The sequence below is a fragment of the Castor canadensis genome, chromosome 12 (genome assembly GCF_047511655.1).
Source record: "Castor canadensis chromosome 12, mCasCan1.hap1v2, whole genome shotgun sequence".
NCBI classification, from domain to species: domain Eukaryota; kingdom Metazoa; phylum Chordata; class Mammalia; order Rodentia; family Castoridae; genus Castor; species Castor canadensis.
The window spans coordinates 59,596,501-59,609,955 of record NC_133397.1 but is presented as its reverse complement, the minus strand read 5'-3'; the positions used below and the strand labels follow the sequence as shown (position 1 = coordinate 59,609,955).

At 47.6% G+C, this 13,455-nt stretch overlaps 1 protein-coding gene across 1 annotated transcript; it reads right to left on the bottom strand.

Moving 5' to 3' along the window:
• Positions 1-276: 276 nt before the first annotated feature.
• Prokr1 (prokineticin receptor 1) lies at positions 277-12,851 on the bottom strand. The gene is made up of 3 exons (XM_074049873.1): positions 12,518-12,851; positions 9,892-10,507; positions 277-3,375 (listed from the first exon to the last, which is right to left on the bottom strand). The coding sequence occupies exons 2-3, from the start codon at positions 10,374-10,376 to the stop codon at positions 2,679-2,681; spliced, it is 1,182 nt and encodes a 393-aa protein (XP_073905974.1). The 5' UTR covers positions 10,377-10,507; positions 12,518-12,851; the 3' UTR covers positions 277-2,678.
• Between the last annotated feature and the right edge of the window lie 604 nt (positions 12,852-13,455).

Sequence of the window (13,455 nt, the reverse complement as noted above, 5' to 3'; positions counted from 1 at the left end):
GGGAGTTGTAACCTGCATTTCTGCATCCTAAAGAAGAGATACAGGGTCTGATAGATCTGCCACGGGCTGATGAGCAAAATGCTCTCAAGATTGTTCCCTTCCCCCAATAAAGGTGCAAACCAAACCAGTTCCCCTGAGAAAGCCCGCGAATCCATGGCCAATGAGAAAAACTCACCTAACCCAGAGTTAGAACGTCCATAAAAACCCCAGCCTTCACCCGAGCAGTGAGCCACTGGCTTCCGGGCTCCACTGCAGTACCTTAGCTGTAGCCTTTCCTTTCTCTCTAATAAATCCTACTTTATATACCCGCTTTGACTCATCATTTAACTGCCTCAAGAGCCAGTTCTCTGGCCTCTGAAGGCCAGGACCCTCGACACTGACCCACAACACGACACCGGCACGTACTAATACATCCTACGTACACATACATCTGTTTTTATTTCACTTGCTAACACAACATCCATTCACTACAAAAATCAAAGCGGACGCTAATAGCTGGAAATACTACAGACAGTTAAATGAGTGAAAAATTGATACATTTTCAGCTGAAAAGCAGAAAGAATTTCAGTTATCATATGTGAAAAACTCCTATTTAGTATAGTCAACTCTTGTTTAGCCTTCTTAATGGGAATGGTGAACACAATACCAATAAATTATATCACTTCATTGCTTCTTAATTCAAAAGCCCACATTTAGTCATTTTAGAATGCAATATATGATTTTATATATAAGAAAATAAGAACTGCTTTCCAATGTGTACTTAGTTTAGGCTTATATTTTAATTAACTTTTATTCTCTGAGAAAATCCTGACTAAAATGTAAGGTAAGTTTGTTGGGCGCTAAGTGAGAAGAAATAAGTAGGTCTTTGAATCTATGTATAAACTTATAGCTTATTCCCTGGAAATAAGCTAGGGTAATAAATTATAAAAAAATAAACTTTTCTGCCCAAAACAGAGTTGACTGTATTTGGAGGGGAAACACCACACAGGTATCACTGAGCCTTCTAAATGTTCTGCTCTGGAATTATATAAGAAGGAAAGGACAAGTCCACTCCATAGCTCTGACACTTGTGAGAATAAAAACAGGCTGAGAAACGCTCTTATCCCTGCCCAGACTCATGCTGGCTGGGAACACACATTGGAAGGTGGTCACTATGTCATGATCACCAAGACGCTCTGATTCTGGAGTTTCGAAGCCTTGAGCTCATCTCCTAACTGTAGACCCTGCCACCATTTCCTTTATCTTCGGCGACCAAATCTCATAGCCTGGTTGGCACCAACATGTTATCAGGAAATAATGCGTGATGTGCCGTGCAGAATGGTACAGACACACTCCACATGAAAACAACGAAAGGAGAAAAGGGTGAGGTTGCTAGACACGTCAGCCAAGGTAACAAGTTTTCTTTGTTCAGGCACACAGTTGAATGCATTTCCTCACATATTATTCCACAGGTTCCCAACAACCACTCCAACAAGGCTTCACAACTATGACCTTTGTCCTCTCAGAGAGACTTTTCCCAGGCCACATAAACCATACAGCCAAGACTGGATCTCAGCTCTTCTTGGTCCAATGTTTCAAATTCCAAAATTGCAAACACCAAACAAAGGAGGCGGGTTAGAAATTGGGATGAGCCTTTAGTAAGTTGCTGGGGTCACTAGAGCTCATTGTTGGACCTACCCCTGGTCATTCACACTCCCTTTCTTTCAAATTGGTCCAGGCCAGAATAACTGAGAGATGAGGCAACTTCATCCTTATACCTGGAGAACCTGAGCTTCTGCCCCAACGCCCGTGTTTTCAGACTCTCCCCTCCAGTCCCTCCCATCCTCCTACAACTCCAGAGTAAGTATCCCATAAGGCCAAGGAGACAAATCTACCCTAAGCCCAGAATTCCTTTCTCTAGACTTGCCCCTAAGAACCAGAATCCCATAATTCCTTGTCCAAATGGCATCCATGGTCTATATGGCTTCTCTCCAAGTCCATCCTCTTGATTTTAAGTTTTATCATTTCGGATAAGCCCTGGGTCTGGGTAGATCAGTGTGGGAGGTGAGGTCAGAACGTGTACACAGAACTTGGCCATGAATCCTGGGGTGTCCATGTGCATATGTACAAGGCTCTTCCCAGTGAGGATCAGACCAGGGATGAGAAAAGAAAGACTGTAGACAGAGCTGGGAGCTGCTTTTGTATTCTTGACCCAGCCTTGCAAGTGTTAGGAGTGAACTGAAGCCTCAGAGCATTCCTAGAGATGATCTGGACCAGTGTGAGGGGAGCAGCAGAGACCACCTAAGATGCCCTCCCACTACAAACACATGAACTGCAATCCTACATATCTTCTCTGGCTCCCTTCTGGCAACTTCCGTATTCCAGACAGCCTACACCACATTTTCCTTGGTTGAGTCCCTATTTCATTTTATCAACTAAACGTCATCAAAACATTAGGTTTCATCAGTGCCTACTCCTGGCACAAATTAGACATTCAGTGAATGTTGACTATTAGTGACAGTGTCTAGTCACATCAGTTTTAGAAATTCTGAGCTCATTAAACACAGTGGCCACACAGTTGTCCATACTCTTCCCTCTGTGAGGATGGAATTTGTGGTTGACAGGTATATGTACCCAAGCACACTGGCCAGTGTCCCCAAAGGTCCTGTCTTACGTTTAAACTCGGATCGTCCATCGGGTTACTTTAGTCGGATACAGTCCACCTCCTCCGTGACAGGCATCCCTGTTGTTCTGAGATCCAGGTCGGCACTGGACTTGCTCCCGTGGTGGGAGGGACGCCAGTGGAGCAGCATGATCTTCTTGAAGTACTTGACCGTGCTGTTCTTGACCGTGACGAAGCACACGGTGTTGATCATGCTGTTGCTCATGGCGATGCACTCCACCACGTAGAAGGCGGTGAGGTAGTGCTTCTCCTTCACGAACACGGTGGGGAAGAAGTCACGCACGATGGTGAAGCCGTAGAAGGGCGCCCAGCACAGCACGTAGGCGGTCAGGATGCACATGAGCACCAGGACGGTCTTCCGACGGCAGCGCAGCCGCTTGCGGATCTGCTCCGTCTGGAACCCGGGCACCGCCTTGAACCAGAGCTCCCGGGAGATCCTGGCATAGCACAGGGTCATGGTGGCCACTGGGCCCAAGAACTCCAGGCCGAAGATGAAGAGGAAGTAGGACTTGTAGTAGACTTGCTGGTCCACAGGCCAGATCTGGCCGCAGAAGATCTTCTCCTGGCTCTTGACAATGACAAGGACAGTTTCGGTGGCGAAGTAGGCTGACGGGACGGCAATGAGGATGGACACCGTCCACACCAAGGCGATCAGGATGGTGGCTGTCTGACACTTCATCCGTGGTCTCAGCGGATGGACAATGGCCAGATACCTAGGGCAAGAACAGGAATGGAGTCAACCATGGTGAGCAGCAGGTGCTGGGTGAGAAATTCATTTTTGCAGCATTACAAGCATGAATGGTGTGTGTGTTGGGGGGAAGCCCAGTGGCACGTGGGCTTCCTCCAAGTGGACTTGAACGCAAACCAGCTTCACTTCAACTAGTTGTGCAACCTCAGGCAAGTCTTATTTAATCGCTCTCAACCTCAGCTTCCTTATCCCCCAAAGTTGTGGGTTGCTTTTAAAGATTAAACGTGAATATGTATGCATTACATCTAACAAAGTTTTAAACATGGGATATACTTTTTTTTAAGGCAATATTACTATGAAATGTGGTAATGAAATCTCCCATTGGTTGCTAGCCTGGCACTATTCCCAGCTCCTTCCTGTTTTCATGCTGTTCATCCTAATTGCCCAAAAATTCCGAGCTAAATAAGACTGATAACTCCAAAGAGAGGCTGGGAGAATTTTTCCTTTCCAACTGAGAGATGACAGGCATTAGAAAATATTGCTGTGCATGTGGACATGGAGGAAAAGCACATTGTCATTCGTCCCCCTTTCCAGGTGACAAGATGGAGGCTGGAGAGAGAGTAGCATATACCACAAGATCCTCGATAGAAAACATTTCACCCCACCTCACAGGGCTGATGTGAAAATCAGTTAGAGTGCATACGAACATATATTTTTTTAACCACAAAACATCAGGCAGTCAAAGATACTGCTTTTGTTCTTTCTAAAAGAACCACACTATGGTTATCACGGTGGTCCAGGAAGGAGAGAGTACTGTCTGGGGGCTGTGAGTCACCAGGGTGGTGTGAGAGCACACAGCTTATACACAGAGCCCTGGTCTCCTGGAACACTTTCCATGCCTGCCAGGGGGTGGAAGTTGGAGAAGGAAAAAGATGGGAAGTGAAGTGGGAGGGAATGACTAATCAACATTGGAAATAAACACATTCTCATGTGTCACAGCTTATCCCTGGTAGAACTGAGCACAATGTGACAGGGGCTTGAAAGAAAGTCAAACCAATTCTTTGTTTTCTTTGAAATAAATCCCTTTGAGGTTATGTCATCTTTCTTGGGTTTTGATCTGAAGAGAGGTTCTCTTTTTTTTTTTTTTTGGATATTTTTGCCATTTCTGTCTCTCCCCCACAATGCAAACAGCCAAACTCATTGTGAATTGAAGATTCCCAGGGGACTTCTGTTCTCCAACTCCCAGAAGATACTGATGAAGCTGGGTGGGTTGGGTGCCCTCTGGACATGCAGCTAGCTGCCTGCCTGCTTGGCCACCAGCATGCATCCCTGGCACTCTAGGCGACTCCTTAGTGCTAAAAAACAGAACAGGAATATCTGCAGTGTTGGTTGGTGATGCTTTGGCCAGTGTACCTGTACAGGTCCTTCACAGGACCATGGTGCTTCTGATGGTGCGAGGCCATCGATTGGCTTGAGTCACTGAAAATTAAAGAGCCCAGAGCTTTTGCTGTCGTGGGTTCATGTGCTCTCTGTCTGCCCCACAGTGTTCTGCTGACTACTCTGTCAAAAAAGAAATCGTCTTCATAATTGTTCGCTGTAGAAATGTTCTCTTATAATTCTATTTCTTCTCCTCCCAGTTGACGCCCCAAGATTTTTTTTTTTTCGGTATGGGGCTTGAACTCAGAGCTTTGTGCTTACTAGGCAGGCACTCTACCACTTGAGCCATGTTTGCAGCCCCCACCTCCCTTTTGTTTTGGTGGGACTTGGGGTTTGAACTCAGGACTTCATGCTTGCACAGCAAGCATTCTATCACTTGAAGCATACCTCCAGTTTAGCATTAGTTATTTTTCAAATAGGGTCTCACATTTATGCTAGGCTAGCATGGATTGGGATCCTCCTATCGCATCCCACATCATAGCTGGGAGGACAAGCACATACCACCATGCACAGAATTTTATTGGTTGAAATGGAGTCTCATTAACTTCTTGCCCAGGCTGGCCTTGAACCATAACTCTCCTGATCTCTGCTTCCCGAGTAGTGAGAATTATAAGCATGAGCCACCACAATCAGCTCTAAGTGTTTGTGATGCTCCAAACTCACAATGTTTGTCAATGACCATGTACCTGTACAGGTCCTTCACAGGACCATGGTGCTTCTGATGGTGCAAGGCCCATCAGAACCCATCAAGGACTCTGAGTACCAAGAATTGAGTTCCAGTTTTGCCACAAACTTGCTATGTGAATTGGAGTAATTTTTCTTAGTCCTCTTGGCTTAAGTTCCTCATCTATAAACTGTAAGTATCACTGAGCTACTGCATATAAATAATAATCAGCTATTAATATACAAGAAACTACCAGTATCTCAAAGTGTACTTTTTTCCAGAGCTACTCTACATACTCTGCAATGTTCTTTTACCCACTATTGGCAATACTACATTTGCAAGTCTTTTATTACTTTCTGTTTTATTGAATTCAGTTCCTCCTATCAAAATGAATCTTCAGGGTTATTTCATCCTGACATCTCTGACATCACCACAACTCCATTCCCAAGGTCAATGCCATGAGCAATGTAAGAGAGCTTCCTGATGCATTTACTAATGGGCTAGCTGCAGAAACTGCTTTAGGGATTCCCAGAAGCCTTTGCTATACTAGGATTAGAACTCTAGCATTAGTAATATTTGCTTATGTTTGTAAAGAAGTTTACAGTTTACAGAGGACTTTCAAACCCACATTTTTATTGTGTAGTCCCAACCCTATGAAATAGGTAAGAGACCAAAGAAGCCCATTTTATGGATGAGTAAACTGAGGCTAGAAAAGAAACAACCTGCCAAATTGACTAGAAATTGCCTGACTTGAACTCACATTTTGCTGTCAATCCAATAGCCTCTATAATATGCCATCTGCTCCCTCCCTTTCCAGCAAGAGCCAGTCCTGACCCTTCTTCCAGCCTCCCTGGCATCTTAGTAGCCCTTTCCTCTTTTCTCTTCACCACAGTTGATTTCTATCTAGTGATGTTCCATGAAAAAGTCAGACAACTGGCAGCTGCTCTTCTCTAGTTAGGAACAGGCCCTTGCTTGCCCTGTGTATGGATGGATGACAGCAGTGGTGTAGGTCCAAAAACATCCATCTCCAGCAGTACCCAAAGAACAAGGAATAAAGGCTGCTGGACAAAGAGTTGTCCAGGCAGTAGTTTGTGTGATGATAGTGGACTGGGTGCCTGATTGGAGCATTTAGGCTCCCTCTCTACCCCTAGGATTCTGTCCCAGGTCTAACCATAGCAATGGCAGATGTAACAGCAGCTAGGCTGGTCATGGGATGGGCAGCAAGTGCACTCCTGCTTCTTGGGGGCAGGTGAACCCAACCAATGACTTCACCAGGGGCATGTGTTTTTGCTAAGGCTGTGCAAGGCTCCTCAAGCATTAGTTGGCCTCATCAAGACAGAGGAAGAGCCTCCCACAGTACATAGACATTGCTGTTTTCCTCAGCATTCCCAGTAAAGGGGGGGTGCGGCTAGTGTCTTGTATGCTGTGGGATCAAAGGGATACACTGCAGGACAGCACAGGTGTCACCACATCAAAGAGGAGCCCCAGGCCTGGGGGAAAGATTTCTCTTGTGGTATTTTACGTTCCCTCTGTGATCAGGTTGTACCCTCTGCTAGATTTTGAAATCCCTGTCCTTTCTGATCTCACCTCTCTCATGTTTCTGTCACTGTAGCACACACCTCCCTGCCTCCCTAGGTATCCCCACGTCTAGGCTTTTGCAAACACTGTTCTATCCTCTTGGAAAACCTTCCCTCATCTTGGTTAATCATGAATTCTGGGCACTTAATAAGATTTTACTAAAACTTCATCTTCATCAAATGCCTGGCACTGGGTGAATAGAAAATTTAGAAGGCCATGGTAAAAGCCTTCAAAAAGACTGCAACCTTTCTTGGAAAACAGGACATAAATGTTTTTAACACATCATGAGACTGGGAGGCCGTCAGGGGCTAGAAAAAATAAGGTTGAAACATGTGAAGAGGTTTGAGCTATACTTTGCAGACAATGGAGTTATTATCAGTTATTTAAGCAAGACAGGAGAGACATGTTCAAGACAGAATTTGGTTGCAGCCTTTCTTACTTCCTTTAAGCTACAGGAACCTTCTCTCCATTCCTAGAATCCATCAAGTCTGTTCCTGCCTGGAGATCTTGCATGTATAATTCCCTTTGTCTGCAATGCTTTCTCCCAATCTTCACAAGGGAGACCTTCCCCATCACTCAGTGGTTGGTTCAAAAGTCTCTTCACAGATACTTCACCTAGAATAGGTGCCACGCTCAATGGCTCTTGATGTTTCTGAGGTTGTGTGTATTTGGTTTTGTTCAGCGTATTTCTCACTTCTGAAATTACCTTCATTGTTTGTTTGCCTCAGAGTTACCTCTCTCCAGCCTTTGGAAATAACCTCCTTGAGGGCAAGTAACTTCTTATATCATGTTCACCATCATATCCCCAAGGCTCTGAATAGTACCTATCACCTAGTCACTGAAAACACATTTTTAATGAATGCGTGCATGCATAAATGAATGGGGAGAGGGGAGAGAGGAGAGTGAAGGAGGGGGTGAATTCAACTCTGATATATTGTAAGAACTTTTGTAAATGTCACAGTGTACCCCCAGTACAATAAAAACAATAAAAAAATGTTTAGGATGGGGTACAAAGGGGAAGGGCTGGCAGATGAGCAGGGCGAGATACACTGATGTCAAGAAGACCAAGGGGAGACTATGGCAGTCTTGCCAAGTGAACATTGTGGGGACAGGGTGAATTTGGCCAGGACCTGGCAGTTGAATGAATGCTGGAGAAGAAGAGAGAGTGGCCAGGACAAAAGAGACTTTCTAGCTTAGATGCCTGGAAGAACAATAGAACCAGTAGTAGGAACAGAGAAGTCTAAGCAGGTGGAAGATAAATGGTCTGCTGCGTCCGCTGCGTCCAGATAGCTGTGTTTCTTAAAAACCTTCCATTGTTATTTTATCTAAAGCATATTGTAAAAATAATCGATAATGAAAGCAGAGAGATTAGCCAATTGGAAATGCTTATTAGTGTATCTGGTTTCATTGTTGTTCTTAGTCTTTTAAGAACTATAATAGCCACTCTTTATGTAGTGCTTGTTTGTCTTAAACACTGTTCTAAAAAATTACAGATATTATTCCAGTTAATCTTCAGTACATTAGGTTTTTGCATTATCCACATTTTATAGATAAAAAAAAAAAAAAAACTGAAGCAGAGAGAGGTCAAACTAACAAGCATTAAGCCCTGTAGTGAGTAGGTGGCAAAGCAAGAATTTAAACCCAGCCAGAGTAACACGAGCACTACGCCTACAGAAGTTTCATTAGAAAAAATAAAGGCATTTTTAGAATCATAAGTGTATTTTTATACCAAGATAAAAAACTTGATTGCCCTAAGCTAACCAAATCAGACTTGAAAATCACTGATAAATTTTTGAATACATAGATCACAAATCAATGATTCCTAGACTACAAAATTGAAATTAGATGGTAGTAACACATTAGAATAAAAATCATTTGAAGCAAAGCTCACAAATATCAGAATAAAAACAAACAAAAAAACCCTTCATGCGTTAGTTTAGTTGTCCACAGCCACAGTGCTGTAAGGGGCTGTGAGGGCCTGGTCAAACATCCCTGAGCCCCGAGGCTGTGGAACAGGGAGAGCATGTGAGCTTCTGGCTCCTGGAGTAGAGAGGCAGGCTGTTCAGATCCAAGTACACTGAAGCCTGATTTTACCCTTAGGGCCACCGTCTGTAGACTGTAACAAGGTGCTTTGTGCTGAGAGTCAAAAACTGGGCAGAGGAGTTAGCAAAGGCAGTCCCCAGAGAACAAGGACCTCCCTGGCCCATTAACACAAGTCTAGACCAAATGAAAAGACTAAGTAGAGAAAAACTGCCAAGGTTGCTCTGTTGATCTTGTTTACCATCACTAGAAACAGGTGGTTCACACTGCTGCATGCAGATGAACGCAAAGGTGTAAAGTGATTAACACAACAACAACAAAAAGTAAGTAAGCAAATGTTCCTTTTTCTTTTTCTTCCTTTTTTCCTGCAAAAAACAAATCCCTGCCTTAATCTTACTTAAAAATCCATTATCCTGGAGGTCATGTTTTAGTAAAGGAAGTCTTGATGAAATAGAAACTTCCCTCAAGGTTTTCAAGTTGACTCAGAAGTAACTGCCTGGAACTTAAACTTCTCCCTCAACACCTCCTTTTACCTGTCTATTCTAAACCTTGAACAAGTACACATGGGAGCAAGTCCACAGCAGAGTGAGCAAAAGGCTTCCTACTGCTCAACTCCAAGGATTCTGTTACCTCCTGCCTGACCAAAGCTGGAAAACAAGAACTCTTCTCACTGTTCAGGCAGTGGGCAAATTAATGCCCCATTAATCCAGGTCTACAGGGAGCTCAGACACTTTCCATCAATATGCGACTGCAAGAAAGAAAGGGGCGATTCAGATCCCCCTTCCTCCCTGGTCACTTTTCTCTCCCCTACTACTGCCTCACCTGTCAATGGCAATGGCCAGCAGGGCATTGGTGGAGACGTAGAGAGAGACAGTGCGCAGGTAGTTGACAGAAGCACACAGGACATGGCCATGCTCCCAAGAGAGCTGGCGCACCACATAGTAGTCCATTTCAAAGGGGCAGCAGACGATGGCCACCAGGAAGTCAGAGATGGCCAGGTTGGCGATGAGCAGGTTGGTGAGGTTGCGCAGCTTCTTGTAGCGGGCCAGGGCAGCAATGAAAATGAAGTTACCAATGCCACAGACCAGCATGATGCCCACCAAGGCCATGCCGATGACGATCTTGGCCGCAAAGAAAGTCCGGGAGTTGGTCACATCTTCATCTTCATCCAAGGGCATATCATAGTCACCATAGCTGAAGTTGAATGGGAAGGAAGCAGTTTGGGATCCGTAGGGGTCGAATGCAGAAAGAAAGTTGGCGGAGGTGTTGGTGGCATTCTCGTCCATGACCCCCACAGTGATCTCCATCTGGCCAGGTGTGTGAGCAAGCTTGCTAGGAATTCTTCTGGAGTGATGTCTGCAAGGCTGATGGCTCTTCTTAATGAGTCAGGGTCCCCGTCAGCTTCCTAGGAGTTCAGAATCCGAGCTCCATTCTAAGCCTGTGAAAGACATGCAGACAGTTGACTACATGTTGAAGAGAACCTGGCTGAGTTTAAACTCATTCTATAACCTCAGCAGCCCCATTAGCCACCTGCTCAGAGTGAACAGATAGTGTTGTAGTGGAAAAAAAGGGACTAGTGAGAGAAGACAAATGAGGGAAAACCACATATTACTCAATTGGCCAAGGCTGGATGCTGCGGAGACAATGAGGCTCCCACTCCGTTTAGCCCGTCACTGCAGACTCAGAAATGCTGCACTTTTCCTCAAGGACCAGAGTGGGGAGTATGAGGAAGCCAAAGTGGTCTGCTCCAAACTCTGTTCAGTCCTGACAGCCTGATCTTAACAATAGCTCCTTTCCAGTGGCTCCAAAGAAATGTCTTTGAATACCATCAAAGAGGGAGGGCTAAGGCAGTCCATCTGCTCCTCATGAGCCAGGCATCTGGCAAAACACAGCTGTAAAATCTAGCAGCCACTTTCCCCTCTCCTCACTAAGCTTCCTGCTCCCACCTCAACAGCTGCTGTGACCCTATCAACTGGCACATTCCCAGGGCCTGTCCCCAGGCAGAGACTGCAGGGGCAAAATCATAGCCTGTCACTGAGGGATGACCTGAGAGCACAATCCTTCCTTGGCTGGTGATGTGTCCTAAGGTGGAACAGCTTAAACACTCAGGGTTTCAACATCCTCTAGACAGAGATCAATAACGTCTGTAAAGCATGGGCTCCAGGAGAGGTACAGTGTTACACCCCAGAACTGCAAGGAGTCACTATTGAGCACTCAGGCCTCCCTGCCAGCAGCAAGGAAGGGAAGGGAAATCGGACCCTGGGTCACACACCACATAATGGGGTAGGGGCTGCTGGTGGGGGCAGAAAGTTTGTCACAACACTGCTGGAAACAGAAAGGAAAACAGAATCCCCTTGGTCCCTGACTTCTCCCTACAGCCTGAAGACATCAGCGCAGGGAGCCACAGCTCCAAGGAATGGCCTCTGGAGAGCACCGGAAATGTCAGGAGAAGCCTGTGTATAATCCTAGCTACTTGGGACCCAGAGACAGGAGAGATTCAGAGTTGGAGAGAGCCTGGAGAAAGTGAGACTCTACCACAGAAACAAAATATAAACAAAAAGGAAGGCTGAGGGCATGGCTGAAGTGGTAGAGCACTCGCCTAGATGAGATTCAATCCCCACTACAAAAAAAAAAAAAAAAAAAATAGCTAGGAGAACAAGAGGAAGACAAAGGCAAACCTGAGTTCTGGAAAAGGGAGGCAAGGGCAGGCTCTCGCCTCCCACCCAAGGAAAGCCTACTGCCCAACCTTCTCAAAGTATGGGCCCATCTTTAAGGGGCCAGGGTAAAGACCCTGTGCACCCTGATGAGGCTCAGCCCCAGTGCCCCTCCCTCTCTCAACTCCTCATCTGATTTTGCTCTTCTTTTAGGCTTCCAGTTCTGCCCAGCTCAGCCCTGGCCTCTGCCCCTATCAGTTGTCAGGCACAGAACCCAGACCTGAAAAGTCAGAAGGGGCCAGGCTTGGAGCCCAGGCAGGCAGGACTGCCATACCAGCGGGACAAATCTCACCCCTTGCATGCCGCTTCCAGGGGTACCCCAACAATGATACATTCACCGGGAAGGCTCAAAGTCGGGTTTTAAAACAAAAGAATAGAAACTTATAGGGGAGGGCGTTGGGAGAGTGAGGATCGAAAAGGAAATTATCCAGAGGCCTTTTCTCCTGTGTCCTCGGCTCGAGAAGGAACCGCACTCCCACTCCGTCCTCTGGATCGCGGGAAGCCACTCATTTCAGCCCCTGCCCATACATAAGCCCTCTCCTGTCTCCAACTTCTCGGAGCCTGGCGGATACGCCTAAGGACAAAAGTTGGGACGTGTCTGGCCTCTCTGAAGAAAAGCACAAAGCCAAGTCCCTGAAAAAAACCCCTTGGCATTCAAAAACCCGGGCCCACGACCCCGACGGCGGGCGCCACGTGGGGTCTTTAGAGCATCTCTGCGGGGGCGCGCTCGGTACCTGCAGCATCGCGGCGCCCCGCGCCCGTCTCCTTCATGCCCGGGACCGGATCGCTGCTCCCGGTGGCCCGCGGGCACGGGCAGATCCCCTGTCTCTCCTCCTCCGGGCGATGTCGCCCTGCTTGGGTGAAACTTGCGCTCGCGCTACCGCGCGGACACACAGATCGGCGGCGGCTCGGCGCCCAGGCCACCCCCAGCTGGGTCCGCCCAGCCCTCGCTGTCCCCTCCCCCGGTGGTCGCGGGGCGCCAGGGGTCGGGAGGTGTGCTTCCCCGGGGGCGCCAGGCTCCTGGGGTCCGGGCTGCAAGTGGGGGTACGCCGGGGTGTTCCAGGTGGAGAACCGGCAGCCGTCCCTCGGCCGTTGGGTAGAGCCCGCCCAGGCTGCAGCTCGCGGCGAGGACACGCCAGGGGGAGCGGGCCAGGCGGGCGGCGCGTTCCCGGCTCTGGCTCCGGAACGGCCGCCTGGGGCGGGAAGGGGGGCGCCCGCGTTCTAGGCCGGGCTCTGCGCCTACACCGGCCCGGCTGTGCCCGCCCCAGGGCACGGGACTCCTCGCCGGTTCACCTGGCCAGCCGGCGCTGCCACCAGTGGGCGGGCACTGCCCCACTGAGCCTTGAGCTTCCAAAGGGACGGATCCTCCGTGCTGCCCGCAACACCGCCTGCACAGGACCCGCTGGGACTGGCCCAGACCCCTTTCCCTCGGGCTGAACACCAGGGTCACCCGCTGGCAGCTGCCGGCAGCTTGCAGGCTCAGAACTGCTTTCTGGAGAGCAGGGGAGAGGGCGCGGACAAGACAATGGCGAGAGAGAAGCTAACACCCCCCACGCCATCCCGTATGTGTTCAGAAGAAAGCTGGGAAGACCAAGCTGGCCTACAGAACACAGGTCTCTGTCAAAAGCCTACAGATTCCACAACACGTTAAATTCTAGATCTATCATCCCAA